Source organism: Protopterus annectens, chromosome 13.part0, assembly GCF_019279795.1.
Source record: "Protopterus annectens isolate FY-2018-M chromosome 13.part0, PAN1.0, whole genome shotgun sequence".
Classification (NCBI taxonomy): domain Eukaryota; kingdom Metazoa; phylum Chordata; order Ceratodontiformes; family Protopteridae; genus Protopterus; species Protopterus annectens.
The window spans coordinates 819808637-819831700 of record NC_056747.1 but is presented as its reverse complement, the minus strand read 5'-3'; the positions used below and the strand labels follow the sequence as shown (position 1 = coordinate 819831700).

Below are 23064 nucleotides of genomic sequence, written 5' to 3'. Positions count from 1 at the left end.
AGTCTTATGCCCATATAACCTGGGAAAAGAATGTCATGTGCTACGGTTAAAAGTATCAGACGGTAAGCTCTAGGCACTACCAACTGCCATATTACTTTACCTTCTAGCCCACCTCCAGACGTCCACTCTCTATACAACAAACCTTTGTTCCAGGATAGACTCCCCTCTTCCTTGAGCCTCAGGTGTCTCCTTAGCCGTCTCCCTCAAGCTTTGTAACGTTGGATGGGTAAGTTGAGCCGGTCTCAACTCTACCTTCGTGACTTTCCCCACCTCCCCTACCACAGGAAGCCTAGACTCTTCCAACAGCTGTTCCTCGCTGTCACTCTGGGTAGCACCACTCATCTCTCTCCTTGCAGTCACCGTGTCCAAGGGAACATCAGTACCCACCAGCAGTTGTGGCTCACGTCAGACTTACTGCTACCAGATAGCATCTCCTCTGAAACAGCTACCAGGCCAGTCCCTGTTTCAGGTATGAGATTTTTCTGGGTCTCTCCCAGACTACTGGACCTACATGCCTTTCTCCAAGCCTGACTGTGTGTCACTGCATGTCCACAAGGTACTGCATCATCAGAGTCATTCCCTATCAGGACATCTGCAGGAATATCCTCAAACATACCTATTTGCTTGCTTCCTTCCTCTTCCACCCTCACAGTCAAGATGAACCCTCATCAAAGGAATTTGGAACGGGGTCCCTCCCAATGCTCTGACTGGAGTGGTCTGCCCAAGTTAAGTATTGCTCTTCTCTAACCGCTGCAGGCATCAAAGTGGTTATATCAGAAGATGTGTCTCTCCTAGCAGTTACCCATTTCCCATCTACTAAGACAGGATATACATTTTTGGTGATAATTTGGCACCCCAGTTGTTTATAAACAACTTACCACTAGCAGTTTATCATCCACACTTACTGGCTCCCTCACCTGCTGTTTCTCACCTTGATGGATATTTGTCTGCTGTCTGTCCCCTCTGGTTACACTTGAAACATCTAATCTCTAACCATGCACTTGGATTAGTAGTTTCTCCCGTAACTGGTGTACTCTGTTGGAGTGGTTTAGACTGCCCCCCATGGGTTCCCTTATGTCCATGTGCAGCCCTGGGAATCCCTTTCTTATACAGTGCTGCTCTGCTTGCCAAGTAGAGTTCCGCTTTTCTCCCCAACTCCTCTGAAGAGTTACATTTGCGGTCTGCTAACCATACTCATGTCATCAGGTGGGCTTGTTCCCTCAACAAAAGGTCTGACAGTCCCTCAAAAGTGGTGACCTGACACCCACTCACCCATCTGTGAAAGTAAATTCTTAAGTCAGCAACATAATCAAGTACACTTTCAGTATAATCAAGTACACTTTCATCTGCCTTGCATCGATGTTCACAAAACATTTTTCTATATGCCTCAGATGTAAGTTTTAAACAGTTAAGCAAGCAACATTTCATTTTGTCATAATTTAAACAATCTACATCATTTAACTTTGCTACAGCCTGAACAGCTTTGCCATGGAGTAAGGGAGTCAGAAGCTGAACCCAGACCTCACGGTCAACATCATATTGTCTACATACCCTCTCAAAAATATGAATAAAACTATCAAAGTCACCCCCATCCCTGTACTGAGGAAAATGTTTACTGACCTTTACAGCTTCTGGGGTCCAGTTATTCCCTTCCCCATTACCTCCATGATCCGCTTGAACGGTAAGAAGCTCCACTTCATGCCAGTGCTGTCTCTTTCTGTCCTCTGCCTCTAAACACCTCAGTCTCTCTTCAGTCTCCATCTGTTTAGTCTCCAGTTCATACTGGTGCTGCTTGTCCCTTTCCTCAGCCTCCCGTTGTTGGGATCTCCTGGTACAGTTTCTCTGCTGACTTCAGTTCAAGACATTTAGCCTCCAGGTGCAGTCTCTCCAACTCCAGATGGATTCTCAGATCGTCTGAAGAAAACGTGGACTGTCCCGTCGAGGCAAGCTGCATATCACCAACACCAAACTGGATATCCTCAGAATGGCCTTATGGTCGTAACTGTGGCTGCAACCAAGGTTGAAATCATTGCTTTCTTTGTCAGGCTGGCATGCACTAATCCTCTGGCTTCACACTCCTTAGTCAAATGAATCTTTGTCAGCTTGCTAAAATCTTCTGCTGACATCCTTGCCTGCTATCCCTGACTATCTGACTAAAAAAATAAATAAATAAAACTGTGGTACATTGAAATTCTGAATGTTTACCTTGTAGCTGTCAAGAGTGCACACCTTAATGACAACTACTCATAGGCTACTCAAATCCAATTCAAAATCCCACTAAGCTGCCACCAATTAATGCGACATCCGGTTAATATCCCACTGGACTGCCACCAATATATGAGGTCCCCCACATAAAACCCGGATTAGTAATTAAGAAATCTCAATCCTCCACACAGACTCCACAGTGGGAGCATCACAGAAAGACACCAGAGCACACAAGAGTAGAATTCTACAATTTCCCTTTAAGAGCACAACAGGAACACGCTCTGTTTTCTGGGACTGGACTATATACGTCTGTCTACCCCAAATGTAATCCCTTACAATACACCTCAGAGCAATGTGTTCCAGTTTCAGATCTCTGACTCACTCACACTCAAAATAACTTTAAATTTCACACACTCAAAACACTTATGAGAAGCATGACAGACCTCCAGCTGTTTCCCCTCCCCAATACAAATGGTAAACGCAGCCACCAGAGCAGAAAGGTCTACACACCCTTCAAAGGGTGATCAATTATTAAAAACTAAGTATCAAAATAAGTGACAGCTATGACAGAAGTGCCCAGGCATTCAAGGTGACCTAGGGGGTATCAAACAGGTACAAACACTCTCTAATCTCTAAAGAACGCACTGATTGTCCACCTACAATGTAAAGTAATGAAAAACATTTAATAAGTAAAATGATTACAAGAATGCAAATCAAAAATTTTCAATAAACACCAGAATTCAATTACCAGAAATATAAAATTAAACTGTAGGATAGAAGTCCATCATCTTAGAAAAACTATATCTAAATAACTAAACTTCCTTACCCTAACTAGAGAATACTGTCCCTGATCTAATCTAAAACAGAAAAGCAAGGCAAAGGTAGGCTTACAGTTTTTGGTGAGTCCTTCTTCTTGGGTATCTGACTGCAGCTCCTAAGTAACTGCCCTGCAACTGACTTCAGCAGTCTCTTTTATAGTCCAGGTTAACTGTCTCAACTGTCTTATTTTAAAAATAACAATCAGCTGTTTACAAAAGTTCTTTTTTCTGTCAATCACCTGTTGAAATAATAGCACAGCAACCAGGAACATTCGAATGATATCACCAATTGATCAGCTGATTCTCCACAGACAGTTTGTACTTTAGAATCTCCCTCACAAACATGTGCAATTAAAAACATATCAAAAAAATTAAACATTTTTATAAACAGGGAAATACTTAACATTTTAAAAACTTATTTAGATTTTCACAATTAGACATGCTGACATACAAGCTAATCTGAGAATACACACAAATTTCCTGCCGGACATGCTAACACAGATGACTGTGTTTTCATTTTCTTCACAGAGTGACTGAGAAATCACCATTTATGCATAGGCATACACTATAATTTTACTATTACAGCCTAGTGTGTTGGTTTCTATTAGGGGTGGATATATGACTTCTGCTCGGGATAAGGAAGTCTGTGCAATCCAGAATCCATCCATCCTCCCTCAACCCCTTTTCCCATTTTGCACATGGGGTCACGGTGCCGCTTCCACAGTGACAATCATCTTGAGACAAGGTTTACACCGCCGGGTGGCTAGCCCTGCCACGGTAGTTCATTCGCACCACTCACTCGCACACACACTCTCACCTACGGCCAATTTAGAGTGTCCAATCCACCTATTGCATGTCTTTGGAATGTTAGAGGAAACCAGAGTACCCGGAGGAAACCCACGTGCAGACTCTGCACAGAAGGCATGCCAGCAGAGAATCGACCTGGAGAACCTCTTGCTGTAAGACAACAATGCTAACTGCTGCACCACCGTAGCCCAATGCAGTGCAATCCAAAATATATCTGCATTAAGACACCAATACTCCATACGTAAAAACATAATTCTGCAGTGGTGGTGCTGCGGTAGTGTTGTTGCCTCATAGCAAGACGTTGTCCCGTTCGATTCTCAGCTAGAGCGTCTTCTGTGTGGAGGCATACGTGAATGGGGCGTGCCTTTGTTGAAGGTTGTGCGTCAGGGCTGGTAACCCGGTATGTAAAAATCCACTACCAATCATTAGTGGACCGGAGTTCCGCTGTGGCGACCCCTAACCGGGAAAAGCCGAAATATACAAACAAACATATCTCCTTTGAATAACGGTCTCTTTTGTTACTGGAATGATGCCACCACATAGTTCCTCATCCTGATCATGGCACTGTGTCAAGCCAATGTCTATGATGAGCTGAGTATATGTATGCAAAGAAAGAAAGACAGTTTTAAGTCTGTACCAGTAGACCCATTAATTGTTTGAAAAAGATTTACACTGAACTGTCAAAAGGAGAATTAGATGCTGCCTCCTATAAACAGTAATGCATAGTCATGTCTTGCATACTGCATTATATTCATTTTTTAGTATGTGTTACATACGTTCTGTTCAGGAAGGATAATGCAATGTGTGTTCAGAATATTATCTGTATTGCACTGGCCTTACATCATAAATAAAATTCATATTTATTTATTTATTTATTTATTTATTTTTTACAGAATTTGGAACTCTTCTGTTAATGGAAATAAGCCACCACAAAGCTCCATGTAGTTATCTTGACAATGTAACTGAACTAACTTCATCAGCTAACTGCACTTCAATCCTTAATAGTGGAATGACAGTCTTAGAAGTATTTTGCATCTCAGTGTCTTAGTAGTATTTCCTGAAAGTTTATCTCAAACTGTCAAAGTGGGATTGACACAGGTACCAAGCAGCATTTCACTGAATACCTGGGCATGTTGTATTACACTTCAACGTCATTGTGGTATCTGACTTCAGCTCATGGTAGACTGCAGTGTGCATCTAAAGTAAATCTGCAGTAGGTAGACAAGGCAAGAGTCATAAACATTTCTCATTAACAGGGATGCTTATTGTCACTGTAAAACTGCCACCATCAAAACTTCATCTACCTGCCACATGGAAATACAACCAGACCAAATTCACAATGTTTCCATTTAAGTTTTTACTAAAGTAGAATGACAGTCAATTTTATGTATATTTTGCACCCAGTTTTCAACTTTACTTCCCTCAAAAATTCTACTAATAACTGTCGAAAGGCAGCCATGTCTGTAGTGCAGTGTGCTACTGACAAGAACATGATTCGGATGGCATGGGATCAATTAATGACCCCAGCACTAAAGGAGCTGGGCAGGTAAGAGTGGCAATGAGTGACTGATACTGGCACAAGGAGAGGGATAGCAGGTCGGTTTGCTGTGTGACTGACACCAGCAGAGGTTGGATGTCTTAGCAAGTGCAGTGAATGGCTGTCAACAACAGCACCCACCAACATTTTTTAGCTGTAGCAGGCAGTGACCATATACAGAATCATGAATGCTAAAAAGGGGCCAACACTGTGAGATTTTTACTCAGACTGCTGTATGGCAGGTAAAACTGGGCATAATAAACCCTGATGCTTTTCTGTATGATGGCCTACTGACTTGGTTCTTGGTCAAGGGGAATGAATAGGGTGGCAGAGTCCTACAACGCGGTTGGTCATCCAGCAATGGGGATTAAATGTCATCAAAAATTGCTTACAAAGGGTGTTGGTATATTGCCTTTTATATTGCCTTTTATACATAAACAGAAAACACAGTGCTTTACAGGTATTTTGCTATGAAAGTCTGTCATGATATATTATAATTTCTTTCTATTAGGACTGGATGTATGACTTCTGTTCAGGATGAGGAATACAATACCTGCCCAGAGTTTATCTGTACTGACAGTGCACTCCAAAAGAAATAAAAATAATACACATTTCTCCAGAAAATTAACTTTTCTGAGACTGGATTTATGCTAGTACCCACATTCATATCCTATGGGATGATTGATATCACATCAGGATAAAGCTTGTATAAATGTCTTATAATAACTAGGTAAGTACATCCTGTAGGTAAGTGTCATAACATTTTTTCTTCTAGAAATTTGCTACAAATTTTTAAATGGTTTCAGGGATATGATACGACATGTTAAGTACATGGTCCAGGATGGTGTCCCTTCAATTTGACAAAATGGCAGTAAAAATGCGAGCAGATCAGCTGTGTCTGTGGTGCTCTCAACCGTGGTGGCAGTTTGACTAAATTGTTTTCTACAGATAAACGCTGCAAATGGAGAGTAGAAACTTTTTTTGTCCTGGTACTACTACTTTGTAAATGGTTCTGCAGCTGTGAAATTAAAGCATGTAGGTGGTTTATTCCCCTGCAAAAATGCTTGTTGCTGTTTTTTTTCCTTCTGGATTCAATGGAAGTATTCTGCTTTAATAGATTCTAATTTGACATAGCAGGATGAGATGATTCAGTCTCTGCTTTTGCAATTCAGTTAACAATGAACATATGCAGGTAAAATTTGTTTTAAATGACAAAAACTCTAAATATGAAAAAACAAAAAAAAATGTATGTGTTATTATATGACAGCAAAACAATACAAAAGAACGAAAAAAAATAAAAAAACTAATATAAAAAAGCAAAACTGGAGGACTGCTTTGAGCAAAAAAACCCCAAATTTAATGAAGTGGTTTTCATCTGCCTCTATGGACAGACTTATTCAGATAAAATGAAATGGTAAAACACTTCCTTTATAAATTCTACTAAATCACATGTATTGAAACAACCAAATAATCCAGGTCAAATGAGAGAGTTTACAAGTGCTAAGCAATCAGTACTACATTCCTCTGCTATTTAAAGTTACAGTACATAAATATAACATTAACTTAAAATAAAATATCAAGTCTGTTAATAAGAAATAAAAAGTAAACAAATTAACATATACAATGCATACCAAAAATTCCATAAGTAAACGTGTTTCAAATATGTTCATAAAATTCATGTTACCTAAATAAACTATTTAATTTTAATAAACAAGTGATGGCACACGTCATTAATGCCTGGAAAGCTATAGGCATTCAGTGACTTAATTAATGTTGATAGTTATGTAATTGTGAATGTTACAGCAAAAAGTACTTTTTGGATGCATAGAATGACAGCCAAAGATTTAAAGTGTTGCTGTCTCTGTACCGTTAATGCTATTAGTTCATGCAATATGCACTACATATGCAGCCAGAAATATTTTCTCTCAAAATGTTATGAGAAAATCTAAAAGCATCACAGAGATAGTGGCATTAGAAAGGAGGATTACATTAAGTTCAGATTGCTAATTAGAAACTGAGAATCTACATAACTTGCAAAACATTGAATCTAAAATATAAATGTACCAATCAATTCTCTTCAGAGTGATACAGATAAAAGCTATTAAGAAGATAAATGAGTGTGTGTGTGTGTGTGTGTGTTTGTGTGTATATATATATATATATATATATATACACACACACATATATATATATATATATATATATATATATATATATATATATATAAAAACAACTCAAAGCCCCGTCACTATACTCAGCACCTTACAGACTGCTAACAGATGACCTGTGTCAGGCATTCAAGGCATCCTCTGACCCTTTACTGAAGGATTTACTGCACATCAGCAATTGAAATGGCACCAGAAGTACTCAGCCTAGGGATCTAAACCTCTTCTGCAACATCAGCAGAACAGTTTGAAGGGACAGGCACATTTCTCAGAGGATAACGCTGCTATGGAACAATCTCCCCATCTTCATAAAACAAAGTTAATTTATGTCAATTTACAAGCACAACTTAAATCTATGGATGAGAAATAGGACTGCTCCCATACTACTAATGGATAGATGCAGCCCCTAAATGTTTTATCCCACGCATGGATCCTCTCAAATTATCCATGGTATTAATCCCAGTTATTCTCAATAGGGGTAATATAAAAGTATCGACCATGCAATGGGTAAGGCCAATCTATAATCAAATAGGATACTCTACTTTGGGGACAAAAAGGGAAACTGGCTAGGCTTAAAATGGCCTGCAAGGAGATCTAGCCTAGTACTTACCTATAAAAGCATAAAAAAAAAATATATATATATATATATATATATATATATAGTGCTGTTGCAACATCAAGCCTTAAGAGACTGTATATTTCTGTATAAAAGTAAGATTTACAATTTATTAGAGTTGTTGTTGTGTCTTTCGGCTTTTCCCGGTTAGGGGTCGCCACAGCGGAACTCTGGTCCGCTAATGATTGGCAGTAGATTTTTACGTGCCGAGTTGCCAGCCCTGACGCACAACCTTCAACGAAGGTACGCCCATTCACACATGTCTCCACACAGAAGACGCTCTAGCTTAGAATCGAACAGGACAACGTCTTACTGTGAGGCGACAACGCTACCGCAGCACCACCACCGCAGTATTTACAATTTATTTGAGTATGACTTACAAAGTGCATTAACATGATATTGTCATTAAAATTCAAGGTGCAATATCTCCTTTGTCTTAGAAAGTAGGATCATAAATTAAGGATAGTTTACTGAAAATTATTCCACTACCATTCCCTGTAAATTTAAAGTGAACACATCAAACCAAAACAATGCCCTTTACAAACAGGGACCAAAGACAGTAGTCTGGGGGAAATCTCTCTCTCTTAGAAATGGCCAACAGCAAAATAGTTAAGCAAATAAAATGTAGACCTACCCTGTTACTGACTATCTGAAAAAGAAAAATCTTAGTCACATCATAGTTATATTGATAACACACATTAGTTTGACTAAATATTTATAATGCCTTACTTCGATGACAGACCTAGGCAAGCTAGAGTCTTCACTGTGCTATGCCTTAAACCTCCTGTAATGGAGGCACATGGCATGAATGGAAATAACCCCTTAAGGACATATATCCCATGGGACTCTGCTACAGGAGGTTTAAGGTTTTGCACAGTGAAGACACTGGCCTGGATGTGTCTTTATTACAATTTTCACTAAATGGTTTGTCTGTGTGACCTTTTTACCCATGGTTTTGGACTCTTCTGAAAAGCAGAATGATGGTAATTCCTCATAAGCTGTTTTATTTAATTCATGAGCAGTGGACTATGCAAAAAAGAGAGAACATGTTATGCATTAAACTTTCATTACGAAATGACAAGAAAATGTATACAGAATCATGGTTTTGGAGCAATTTTACATTTTGTGTAAATCCTACAGTGATCCAGGAATTAGAAACAACCACAGTCATACTAACCAACAGCACTACTAAACAGTTTCATTTGTACTCTTCTGAGAACTGCAGTGGTAGCAATGTCCTAAAATTGTTATGAATCTCATTCTATTAACTTTTAGTAAGTTAATAAAATAAATGACATAAAAATTGGCATATTGAATTTTAGATAATCGGAGATGGAACACTTACCTGAAAAGTCCCCAGATGGTGCAAGCAGTCCCAATTTTTATGATCTGTATGAAAAAATGCTGCTTCTAGTTTCATAATGAAATTGCTTCTTTCTTTCAGGTTTCAGAGTAAAGGAAAGAATGAACACACTTCTCATGTAAGTATCTTTTAACTTCAGACTTTTTTAATCTCACAGGGGAATTTACTGCATCTAAATGCCTACAAGCTTCCACTGCAAGACCACTGACTATGGGCAGATTCACCTTTAACTTATGAAATGGCTTTTGCTAAAACCCCATCTATGGTAGCTACATTTTCAATACTCATACCTTTGTCAAGTGGCCAATGCAATTTCTACTTTCAAAATCAGCAAGCTTTATCACTAGAGCCTAAACAGCTCCAGAGACTTTTCCACATAGCAAACCTGGGTCACAACCATCATTGTTGAGTACAAAACCTCTGCAACCAGCAGACCATCTCAAATGCCTAGAAAAAGCATTGCACAACAGTGTAAAGCACTGCTACAGCATTGTTATGCTTTGCAAAATCGGTAATGCATACATCATCTGTACAATGAAAATAATTTCCTATGGAATACAGCAATATTTTTATATTTTTAAATTAATTTCTTATGTTTCATAAAAACTCATAACATAACTGCAAAAGTAAAGTCTAAACGTCACACAGGCAAGTGCAAAGCATAACATTATCATTACCTAAATTATAGGCATCCAAGCATTTACTAAGCTACAAGCAGATCAATGATTACTAGCACCACAAGGTGCAATTCAGCCACAGAGAAAAACATTATAAGAAACAAGTCATTAAATAACAGCAGCAACTCTAACGTCACCCATTGGTGACATCAAAACTCTATGATTTAACCCAGTTCAGAGTTACTATACAATAACATGCAACCTGATGCACCTAGCTTTTCAACATCTAACACACACACACACACACACACACACACACACACACTACATGCTGTGTAAGGTTTATTAATTAATTAATTTATTTTTTTTATATATCTGTTTACCAGGGTAGTGCACTGATCTCAATGGACCATTTGTATGGACAGCCCAGGTGAATAGGATCACATAAGAAATGAACAAAACAGATTTACAGATAAAAGAATATGCTAAAAGACAAATATATATACATATTTATAGATGCAAGAATATGCTACAACATTTAGTTCAAGAAGCAGTTTACAATGTCAAAACATGGATGGCAAAATGGAATTATGCTTAGCAAAGCTTGCTGAATAAGATGTACCCATAATGACCAAGATGGTTTAAGGTACAGTGATACCAACATATTATACAGATGGGTATGCAGACAATAGAGGAAGCAAATGAGAATAGTTGCAGGAAGGGATACCATGGGGAGAAGACCAAGAAAAGGTGAGAGAGGCATGCAGAGGTAAGAGGAGTAGAAAGGAAAAGTGTCAGACAGACGCAAAGAAGAGTGAAGTAGGAAGACAGACAGGGAGTAAGTATGAGGATGACAATATGAGATAAGGAAGGATGATATAGGGATAAAGGGGTATGGGAGGGTTCATGTAATGGGTTCCTTGAATTGTTGTCTGAAGACCAAGTACTTTTGAACATTTTAGAATGAGAGAGGAATGAGGCCCACACAGTTTAGGTGCTAGGATGTAGAATGCAAGGTCACTGCAATAAAGATTAGTTTTTGGAGCTGTTGGGTGGCTTGAGACTGAAAGATACCCCTAAGATTATATGTAGGAGTTTTGGTGAAAAGCTTGAGTGACAGAGGATGATATCTCAGGAGAAAGGGCTTGGTGAATTAGTGATCCTAGCAGGAGAATAGATTTCAAATGTACTGGGAGGCATTTAGTGTTGGCGGTGTTACACACCTGGCTCAATTACATACCCCTTAGAGTTACTGTATCACACTGATATTAGTATTGTGACTGCTCTATGAATATGGTAAATGAGAAGGAAGGAATAACAGGAGGACACATTTACAAGTTACTGGATGATAATTCGTGATTAATTTGTAAACAGATAATGGTGTTTAAATCAAAGTGATCAGTAGTAGCTCATATTTCAATTAAAGGGCAGTCCAACGTATTCATTCCAATTATATGTTGTGGAAAACTGGTTAATGATCAAAAAGAAAGACAACGTTTTTAAAAAATAAAAATTATTACTCAAAGGCCATTAAAACATTATTTTATACTATGTTTATCACTGTAAAAGAGCTTAAAAAATATTTAGAATGGCTGGAAATGTACCTGTTCGTGTTTCATCACTCTTTCTGGTTGTGACACAATTCTTAGTGCTTGCTGTACAGGTCTTTGCTGTAATATGCTTAAAAGGAGACTTCTTTTGAATGTTGTGTTCCAGAGTCAGATCTGCAGACTTCAGTTCCTCTGGTACTTCATAAATACTCGTCTCGAGTAGATCAGAAGTAGATTCATCCAACTGACCACAGTCAGAAAGGCTGTGTGAGTGCAACAAAGAACCACTGTTTTCTTGCTGTTTCTTTGCAAACACGGTTAAGGACTCTAATGCACTGTTGAAGCTTACATGATGCTGCACTTGTTGACGAACCCATTTTGACAATCCTGTGATAAAAAATAGTCAAGAAAAAACAAAGACAAATATTATTTTATAAGCTCATGTATCTCCGTACTATATATACTAGGTTACTATTCTAAGTGATTACTGTAAAATGGATTCACTGTACGGTCAATATACTTGTTGGATAACTACAACTATATAGATTCACGTTAGTCAGCATCCAAGATAATTGAGGGAAGCAGTGTGGTTGTACAAGACTGAAAAACAGTGGGGATATGAAAGCTTCCCTTTGCCCCACTGCTGTGTAATTTCATAGTTAATACATTTAGAGATGTGGAAGTGTAGTTCTTTTTACAGTTTTAAGGAAAGCCAGTGGTGTGATGCTTGATAAAAAGGCAATCCACTGAAACACGACTCAATAACAGACCCACTCATCATTTGTTATATAACCAAGACAACATATTCTATTTTTTGCCATTTACCAGCTCTTGTATCCCACATAAATATGTTAGGCATGTCCAAAAGAAAAAAAATATGAAAAAAATACAAGATAAATTATAAAGTTAAGTGTGTTAACTAAATAGAAGCAAGTTTTCTCTTCTCATGGGCTCTCAGGACAAAAGTACATTTAATTCCATGCAGTAGCCACATTTTTTTTAATTTTTATTTTATGCTATTAGGAAAGTTTGACATTGCCAAGACAGAAATCTTTCCTGTGTATTAACAACACTTGCTCAATGTGCCAAGAGAATATGTACCTGTTAATCTACAGTGCAGAATTCATAATCCTGTATTGAGAAACAAACAGCATTGCCAGATTTCATGGCTACAATTACTGGATTATGACTGTGACATAAGGTGAAAAAAGATGCAAGTGACATACAGCAAAAAAAATATGAAAGTCATCATCATAATGTTCTGAAACACTTATACTGCTGAGAGTCACAACAAGCTGCAAAGGTTAGAGTAGACCTCCTTATCCTCAGCAACAATCTTCAGCTCGTTCTGTGGGATTCCACTGGCATTCCAAGGTGAGCTGAGGGATATAATCCACTTATGTCCTGTATCTGACCTGGGCTTCCCTCCAGTGCCAGAGGCTGATACACCTCCTTGGAAGGCACACACAAGCATCCTCACAAGATGTCCAAACTGACTCAGGTAATTCTTCTCAACATGGAAGAGTAGTGCCTGTACTGTGAGGTCCGCCAGGATTTCAAGTCTCTCATTCTGTCACATAGAGTAAATCCAGTTACCCTACAAAGGGATGTAATTTCTCTGTTGCTTTTATTCATAATTCCATTTTTCTGGTCACGACCCAAAATTCATGGCCACAGGTGAAGATAAGGGTATAGACAAATTGGTAAACTGAGAGCTTTGCCTTATGATTCTGTTCTCATTTCATGCCACAGTCTGCTAGAATGTCTGCAGTATTGACACTGCTGCACCCACTCATCACCTGATCCCCCTACCCTCATTCATGTACTAGACTCCAAAATACCTAAACTCCTCCACCTGAGGTATCTTCTTCAGATCTTGGCTGCACCTTGATATTCTAGGCATGAAAACTACAAACTGGAGAGGTAACAAGTTGGAATTTACTGTTTAGTTCATGGCAAGTGAGATGGTGCTTCACCTTGCAACAAAGGGAGACAAGACACATGCTTTGTGGGGTTCTGAATCATCTTAATATGCTCAGTTTAACAACAAGAACACAGAATTTTCACTCCTCAAATGCATGGACCAAATGACGTGTGGCAGCTGACACTAGGAAGCCATATCATTGTAGCATGTCACACAAGCATTTCTGGGTAGATGTTAATATGCCTTTCCAAGTCCACAAAACTTAGGAATACATCATTAGCAAACTTCAATAACTGTGCAAAGAAAAAAGTTGATCCAGTGCTCCATTTTCTAAGATGGTAGACATGGTATACACTTTGCAAGATTAGTTTTCTCAAGTTTTGCTCCCTAACATTATCTGCAGCAGTGGCTAACTGGCACAGGTATATGTTGTTGCCACAGCTTCATTTCTGCATCTTAGGAACATCAACCTTGTTAAGCACCTTATTACTGTGATTCATGCCCTGGTATCCTCTTGTCTGCTGTATTCTAATACCCTGTAGCTCAGACTTCCTAACTATGAACTTGACCGTTTGCAGCTGGTTCAAAACTCCATGTCCTGGCTATTTAAATGAGTTATCTCATTATGAATATACCAAAAAAGCCAAGTAGTACCTGGAACTAGAACAAAAATCCAAACAAAGAACAAACAACTGACCAGGAAGCCAAAGACCACAGGGTTCTGAAGAAGTCTATGTTTAGACAAAAGCGATTAACAGTGAATTGCAGTGGTTTTACCAATAAATGATTGCATCTTTTTACGACAACTGTGAACTGAAGTGGCTTCTGCCATTGTTGGATTCATTTGCTATGATCTTTGACTTCCTGGTCAGTTGTTTGTTCATTGTGAATACAGTTTGCTAGTTGTGAATACACCACTCTATAGTAGACAAGTAGTCTGTTTGTTTAAGTGATTTTCTCAATCACACAGAAGAAAATACATTTAAAGTTGCAGTGGTGTGGGATGGTGCAGTAGAGTTGCCATACAGCAAAAACATCTTTTTTATGTTTTTGTTCAATCAGTAATTTTAGTGAATCCCACTAATTTTGATGGATGTTTCAGCCGATATATTGAATCTTGATGTTATGCTCATCTATGATTCAATATCTCGACTACATGTACAGTGCCCTGTCAATTTAGCACATGTGTATGTATGTGAAGCTTCCTGATGTGAGTATATCCCTGATTAACAATAACTTAAAAAGTGTATTTTCCATAGTACTGTTTTTAAGGATGATTTGGGATGACACACTCTTAACCACACTTATTTTAAGGGTGATAAGGGGGTGCCAGCTTCCCCTTTAAGAATTATGGCAAACACAACAGTTTGCACAAAGAGTAAATTACTAATAAATTCTAAATAAATAAAAATACATAATACTATCACCAAATTAAACTGCCCCTACTATTACATATTTTTTTATAAAACAGTACACTAATTAAATGTCAGATGAGCCAGTCACTGAGCAGTAATTACACCACTAGTATGACATTTCTTGTTTGCATTAAGTTATAGTACAATCCAGCATTCTGAATTATCTATGTATTTTCTCTACACAGAACTGTTTTACCTGGAATACTATATGCAATTTTGGAAGACTCCAGAAAAGGATATTATATTATATTAGCTAAAGATGCGCAAAATATAATGACCGCAATCATCAAAGTGATGAAGGAAGTGAAGAACAAGCAGAATATGTTAGCATACAAGCTAGAAGAATAAAAGAAATGGGGACAATATCATAATGGCATCTAGAATCATGATAAAGCTGAAGTGGGTCTTTCAAGGAAAGGCACAGCAGGCAGAACTGGTTAAAGCCACGGGTGGCACATCAGGAGTATCCAGTTTCAATTTACTCAGCAAAACGGTAATGATCAGTGACTGTTTTGTAAGAATGGATAGCAAAGGGAAAAATGACTGTGAAAAAGAAATGGGAGAGATGTTAAAGGAACAGTGGGAAAACACTAGCGGCATAAATGAGTGGATTGAATATGTTTAACACATTTATACAGTCATTGTCTCACATGTATTATCCACATACTTCAAGGAGTAATATTCCATATGCAGGCAAAAATTATCTTTATTAAAAAGAAAAGTTTGAAATCTAACGGCATTTCCGAACACTGGCTAAAGCTCTTGCCACCCCTATAGTGCCTTATTTAGGCAAAGTTCAAATGACAAATTCACCACCATAACAGGTACAAGCAACCAAAACCTGAGGGTAATGCTACTCAATGCTAGAAGTCTAAACCTCAAAATGCATTCACTCGAGGCACTCCTTAAAATGGAGAACATCGACATTTGTGCAGTGACAGAGACCAGGTTCAAGGCTCCAGAGAGCACCCCTTATTGGTGTTTTTTTTGAGCACCCCTGCATTACCAGGCTATAATTCATACCACACCTTTCGGCCACCTAACCTGGACCGAAACACTAAAGGTGGAGGCGTGTCCATATTCATTAAAGATATCCACACCTCTAGGCTAGTTGCTCAGCATAATGCATCCGAGATTATCCAAGTGCAACTAACTCTGGGCAAGACCGCAATCCAAATTCCAACTTGCTACAGATCCCCCACCATGCCCCAGGATTCCCACTCCTCATTTCTTGATAAACTGGAAAATATTAGGGTACAACCAAACACCCTAATAATGGGCAATTTCAACTATCCCACCATTAACTAGGAAAACTACTCATGTACCAACTCCTTTTCTCAATGTTTTCTGGAATTCATAAATTCCAATGCCTTGGATCAACTTATCCACACCCCTACAAAGGGCAGCAATATCCTAGACCTGGTCATTACCAACATGGGTGACCGGTGTTCCACACCGGAGGTCAATTCCTCGTTGGTCAGATACGACCACAAGCTAATCAGCCTAGACATCCACATCCCGCCCTCACCCCGCATTAGGGAAACCACCGTAAAAAATTTCTCCAAAGTCAACTTCACGCTTCTTAAGACAGAAGTGGCAAACTTCAAGACACCCATGCAGACAGACAATAGAGGTACGACTGCTGAATCCTACACAAATGCACTTTATAAGCACTTACACGAGTGCATGGATCGTGCTATCTCTAACAGAACCAAAATGATATTCTCCAAAAAAGGGAAGCCAATCTGGTGGTCCCCTGCCATAAACAAACTCTACAACAGAAGAAAGAAACTGTTGCAAAAAAGAGTAAAATCCCATGACTAGAACAACTCCCTGGTCAGCCTCAGTAAGAAGCGGAGATCCTTCATAAAATCCTCCAAAGCTAGTTATGAAAATAAAATCGACACTGATTCTAAAGACAATCACAAAGCATTCTATAGCTATGTCAAGAATCTCAATGGCAACACTCAGATCTGCGCTGAGTTACAGCACAATGGCACTAAATATACAGAACCAACTGATATTGCCAACATCCTGGCAGATAGATTCAGTACTAACTTTACCCCCCATCAGCCCCTAAAGGGCCCATCTCTATACTAGAATGCAAAGTTCCTGTAATCACAGCTGCACAGGTAAAAACCACACTCTCCAAAGCCAAGAACACAGCATCCATGGGACCTGACAACATCCCAGGTTGCGTTCTACATGAACTACAGAATGAACTGGCACCCCACCTAAGCACCATGTTCAATCATAGCCTCACCTCAGGCTTTGTGCCCACTGAATGGCGCACAGCGACGGTTATCCCACTCCACAAAGGGGGGGGCCACCACGGACCCCAGGAAATACCACCCCATTACCTTACGAGCCTGGTTTGCAAGGCCATGGAATGTATCATCATGGAACTTATAAACAAAGACACTGGTAATCTCCAAACTCTGGACCCCACCCAGTTCGGGTTTGTAAAAGGCAGATCATGTCTCCTAAACCTGAAAGACTTCTTTGAAGCAGTCACCAAAGCCATAGACGAGGATAAGGTGGTTCAAACAGCCTACCTAGATCTCGCCAAGGCTTTTGACACCATCCCCCACTCTGGAATTATAGATAAAGTCATTAAACTGGTATAAATCCCTATGTCACAAGATGGGTTGCTAACTGGCTCACTGACAGAACCCACACTGTGAAAGTAGCAGACTCCAAATCAGACTTCAGACCAGTGACAAGTGGAGTACCACAGGGTTCAACCCAGGGTCCTCCCCTGTTTGGTATCTACTTTTCTGAAGTACAGGCCAACACAGAAGGTCTTTGGCTAAAGAAGTTCGCAGATGACTGCAAATTAGGAGCCATAATTGAAACTTCTAACAATGTGGACATCCTACAAAATGGTCTCACTGAGACAGATGCCTGGTGTCAAAGCCATGGCCTCAAACTCAATGCCAAAAAGTGCATTGTCATCCCCTTTGGTAAAAACTCTCTACCCATGAGCTACCACATAGGTGGCAGTCTACTTAACACCGAAAGTGTGATAAGAGACCTTGGGACACAAGTGGACAGTAGTCTCTCCTTTGATAATCACATCACCAGTAGTCAGGAAATCCTTCTACGTGACGCACCTCATCATAAAAGATTTCTCATCCAGGAAAAAAGAGGTCATTGTTCCCCTCTACTCGTCACTCATTAGACCCATTATAGAGTACAACACCCCTTTTGGTATGTAACTCACAAGACATCTACAACAACTGGAAAGGCAGCAGAAATACCTCACAAAGAGGATTACTGGCCTCAAACAGATACCCTATGCACACCGTCTCAAAAAACTCCAGCTTTACTCCATCGCATATCACCTACTCAGAGGCGATCTCTGCCTAACATACAAAGCTATGTTAAACCCAGGGCTGTTGGACATGCTCCACTTAAAGAAATCCCAATCCCTCCGAGCTACACACACTAGGGACCTAAACCTTGTCACCACAATAAACAGAACATTCTGGAGGGATATGATTCCTGTTCCAAAGACTTCCCATACTCTGGAAAAAACTATCTATCTATATCAAACAAAGCTCATTAGCACTCATCAAGAAAAATCTTGATGACTGGATCAGAAATAGGAAATTCACCCTGGGGATCACCTCTGTGGCTCTGCTCGACAAGGGCACAGGAAAATAATTTCCTTGGGTGCCGAAAGCCAGGGTACCTTTTTGGCTAGGCTTGTATAGGCCCTAGGGCCAATAGCCTAGTACCTACCTATGAACCTACAAACAAGCAAAACTACTTGGTATTTTAAGGAAGGCTTATACAAACAAACTACTGTTATAATTGTACATATTTGCAACTCCTTGCTATGGACTGTCAATAGATACGTTTTTAAATTAAACCACTTCCAATAGAAAGTATAAAGGGATTTTTTCTAATATGCTAAAGTATCAGGAACGTAGTAGTCAAATTGCAAAATGTTATAAAAGCATAGTTGCAGCATGTCAGAAGTGCACCACAAAGGTATCCTCAGATCATGTTGCCTTAAAGTGGTCCCTGCACTCAGTAAGCCCTACAACACACATCCCACACATAGGCCTTGCTGTATTGTTTTTATACAGAATATTATCTTTCCAGATTCCAGGCATCACTGAGAATTAAAGTTATGAGCTGTTAATGAGGTGCTTCCTGTATTCAAAGCTGGACTCCCTTAACTTCTATTTGCTTACCTTTTGAATCTGACCAAGTCACTTAACCAGAAAGCACTCTGAGGCAATTAGGAAACTGGGCTATGCACTTCAATGGTCTCTTAGACCACATATTTAGTAACTACCAATGAACCTATAATATGCAGCTGCGACGACCCTAAGTTTAGTCATCTGCACTTAACAGATATTCAGAGAATAGACAGCCAGCTTGGAAGAAGTCAGCATCTTGAAGGTAATGGTTTTCCCTACAAAAAAAAAAAAAAATATATATATATATATATATATATATATATATATATATATATATACGGGTCCCCTTTACTTTATCGAAATGACACTTCACCGACACGCGGAAGACCGAGACGAAGCGACCGACAGGTAAGTTGACCGAAAAGGTGATTTGCCGACAGCCGAAAGACCGACAAGGGTAACGTGCGAGTGCGACTCAGTAAGTGTGCGATAGTGACGGAGTTAGGAGCGGTTAGGTAAGTGTGCGATATTGTGGGATTTTGGGTTAGGGTGTGGGAAAGGTGAGTGTGTGGTAGTGTCGGAGTTAGGGTTCGGGTAAGTGTGTGATAGTGATGGACTGTAGTTTAGGGACGGGTTAAGTGAGTTAGGTTTAGAGTGCGGGTAGGGTGAGTGTGCGATAGTGACGGGCTTTATGTTTTAGGGTGGGTTAAGTGAGTTAGGGTTAGGGTGCAGGTAGGTTAAGTGTGCGATAGTGACAGTCTTTAGGTGTAGGGGTGGGTTAAGTGAGTTAGGGTTAGGGTGCGGGTAGGGTAACTGTGCAGTAGTGTCGGACCTTAGGGTTAGGGTTTGGGTTAGGGTTAGTGGATATGTCATTGTGTCATGTGTAGTTTACGTTGTTTGTGTCGGTGTAATTGTGTTCGGTGTTGTGTGGTTTCGGTTATTTGGGGTCGGTGTTTTGTGTGTCGGTGAAGTGTCGTGTCGGTAATGTAAAGTAGACCCATATATACACACACATACATACATTTATATTGTATGTCTACTACTAACATCAAACCAGATTATATAAAACTTTTTACTCTGTGTATAACTAATTAGAAAAAAATTTATAATAATTTTGTACACTGTTCTATTATTGTAAATATTCTGCTGTAAAAAAATGTTAGATTTGTAACCAGAGCTTTTCTCCCTGGGCCTCCATTGAAAATGGGTTTCTGATCCAGTGGACTTTCCCGGTCGACAACTATCAATAAATAAATATAACTAAATAAATAAACAATGAGGGGTAAGGTTAGGCAGTGTTTCACAAGACCCTGGCAGAACAATGAAAAGATGCTTAATAAAATGAGAACTATGGAAATATCCACAATTGCTCATGAACAAAACAACCCCCATATACATGTAACTCTTGAAAAGCTTACACATTCCCACTAACCATTATATGTTTTTGAACATGAACTTCTAAAATACTAAGTTTAGAGACCAAACTCCAAACAGAATCAAATATAAATTTTTTGAATACCATGTTCTGTAAGGCTTTGACCCAGAGTAAGACGATTTACCTCCCCCACTACATTATTATTACCAATAATCTGCAACTCAGGGAGTTAGGGTAACTACTACAAAAATCTTTAGAAATTTCAGTCTCAAAATTCCAAGACTTATAATGAGAGCGGTGATATCATTTGCATTTCAAGTCTACACCAATTCTGAAACATGAGTTTAAGTAAACGAAGGTCGGCACTAGCTGTAATGCTTTTCTTTGACCAGGTCTGAAACTCTAGTAAAATCTTTCTGCCTTTTTTGTTACAGTTCAGAAGGATTCTGACAAAAACACTGGCTCCTCCCATAAATATGCATCTGAAAATGTTTAGTACTGTTATCAGGAAAGCCCACTTTGGCTTTGTCCAATACAACTGAGTTTTGCAGTTTACCTCTATTACGATCATCAATGTCTCTCTTTATCACAATGAGTACTGTCCATGTGGTGTGCACAGCTGAGCAGGGCTGGCCAACTGGTGCCCTAGGCAAATAGGATCCAAGGTCACCCAACCCAACCCAACCCCTTCTGGCCTACTCTAACAATCCAGATAGTTTTTTATTTCCCTACGTTTTCTCACAGTTGGTCTTACTCTTCATTTTTTCCTGCAGTTATTCGTTTATTCAAGATGATCTAAGCAAGGCTGCACTCTAACTAGAGAGGAAATACTGGATTAAGCCATGAGATTTCAAGATGCATTTTAGAGTTTTTTAAACAAACTTTTTCATCCAATGATTGTCCGAACAAAAAACATGATGAAAGAAAGAAAGAAATGCAGTCTTCTTTCAGGTTTGCTTTTTTCATGCATCCTTTCAGCATATTCTAACTAACAAAAACTACACTGCAATAATTGCAGTGGAAATAATTGTATTAAGCTGGGGATCTGGGGTCTGCTAGGTCCCCAGAAGCCATAAGGTTTCTAGATGCACTGGAACGCATTTTAGAGATTTTAATTTTTTTTAACAAACTTTTCATCCACTGATTGCCTAACAAACAATAAATAATTATGGAAAGAAATTCAGTCTTACTCTTCAACTTTGCTTTTTCTGGCACCCTTTCAACACATCCTAACAGACCAAAACTACAAAGTAATAACTGAATTGATGGGTGATCCATTGCACCCAGAAGCCATGGGGTTACAGTTGCTCTAAGGTGGATTTTAGAGCTTTTTACTAACCATTTAATACAATAATTACCTGAACAAAAATGTGTATGGAAAACAAATTCAATCCTACTTTTTTTTTTTCAAGGAAGAAATAAGTTGTATTCAAACTGTAATGCTCAAAACTGACCAAACACCACTTTACCAAAAATTGAAGACAACAGCTTTGAGAATGCATACATCATATCTGGGAATAGTACCTGCTTCCCCAACTACCCACCTCATAATAAATAGCCCCTTTCTGTGATTTCCCTGTGGTGATTGATTAGGCAAAATTAAAAAGAATAGCTGTGTAAAATCTTATCATAACCATAGATGTCCTTCTCTTCAATGCTGCAGTATTCTCAACACTTGGGTTCTCCTCTCTTGCTACCTGAACGTCCGGCCACTATACAAAAGGAAGCTTGTAGTCACTGCTGGGTATGTGGGACGTCTGTCTTTGGCCTAGGGAACGTGGGCCATAAAAGTGACGTCTGCATGTACCAGACTGCAGAACTGAGCGACCCAGTCGGACCCCATTCTCAGGAAACTGTGCAAGTCCAATGCCATCCAGTAAAGGGAAGAAAAGGGGAAGGAAGGAGGGAAGGATTACTGCAACATGGAAGAGAAGGACATCTACGGTTATGGTAAGATTTTACAGAACAATTCTAATGTCCTTCTATTCTCATGTTGCAGTATTCTCAACACTTGGGTAAGTGCCAAAGCTCACTGGGAAGAAGAGGGTGGTGGCTTGGAAACATTTTCTATAAATCCATGCAGGATTGCCCTGGCGAATCCAGCCCTGCATGTGGAAATGTTGTCCAATTTGTAATGCTTGGTAAAGGTGTGGACAGAGGTCCATGCAGTGCCTCTAAAACTGTGGCAGTGTCTAAACCTTTAAACAAAGCTCCAGATGAAGCCATAGCCCTACTGGAGTGTGCTCTGATTTTTGACCCTAAGGATTTCCCATGGTATGCATAGCAGAAGGAAATTGCTCTGGAAATCCAGGCGGAAATTGTCTGCTTTGTCACAGCTTTCCCCAGGGTTCTAGGATGAAAAGAGACAAACAATTTGTCTTATTTTCTGATATGTTTGGTTTTGTCCAGATAAAACCTAAGCTGTCTATGCACATCAAGGGAATATACACGCTCTCAGTGTCACCCTGAGGGTGAGCAACAAAGGTGGGGAGGTAAATGGCTTGGTTTAAGGATAGTTCAT

At 39.3% G+C, this 23064-nt stretch overlaps 1 protein-coding gene across 3 annotated transcripts in view; it reads right to left on the bottom strand.

The window, feature by feature from the left end:
- Nucleotides 1-23064, bottom strand: part of BRIP1 (BRCA1 interacting helicase 1) — a 2367390-nt gene that overhangs the window by 39906 nt on the left and 2304420 nt on the right. For all 3 annotated transcript variants that reach the window (XM_044054537.1, XM_044054539.1, XM_044054538.1), the window contains one exon: nt 11733-12065. In XM_044054537.1, the coding sequence (XP_043910472.1) occupies nt 11733-12065 (333 nt within the window). The remainder of the gene's footprint in view (nt 1-11732; nt 12066-23064) is intronic.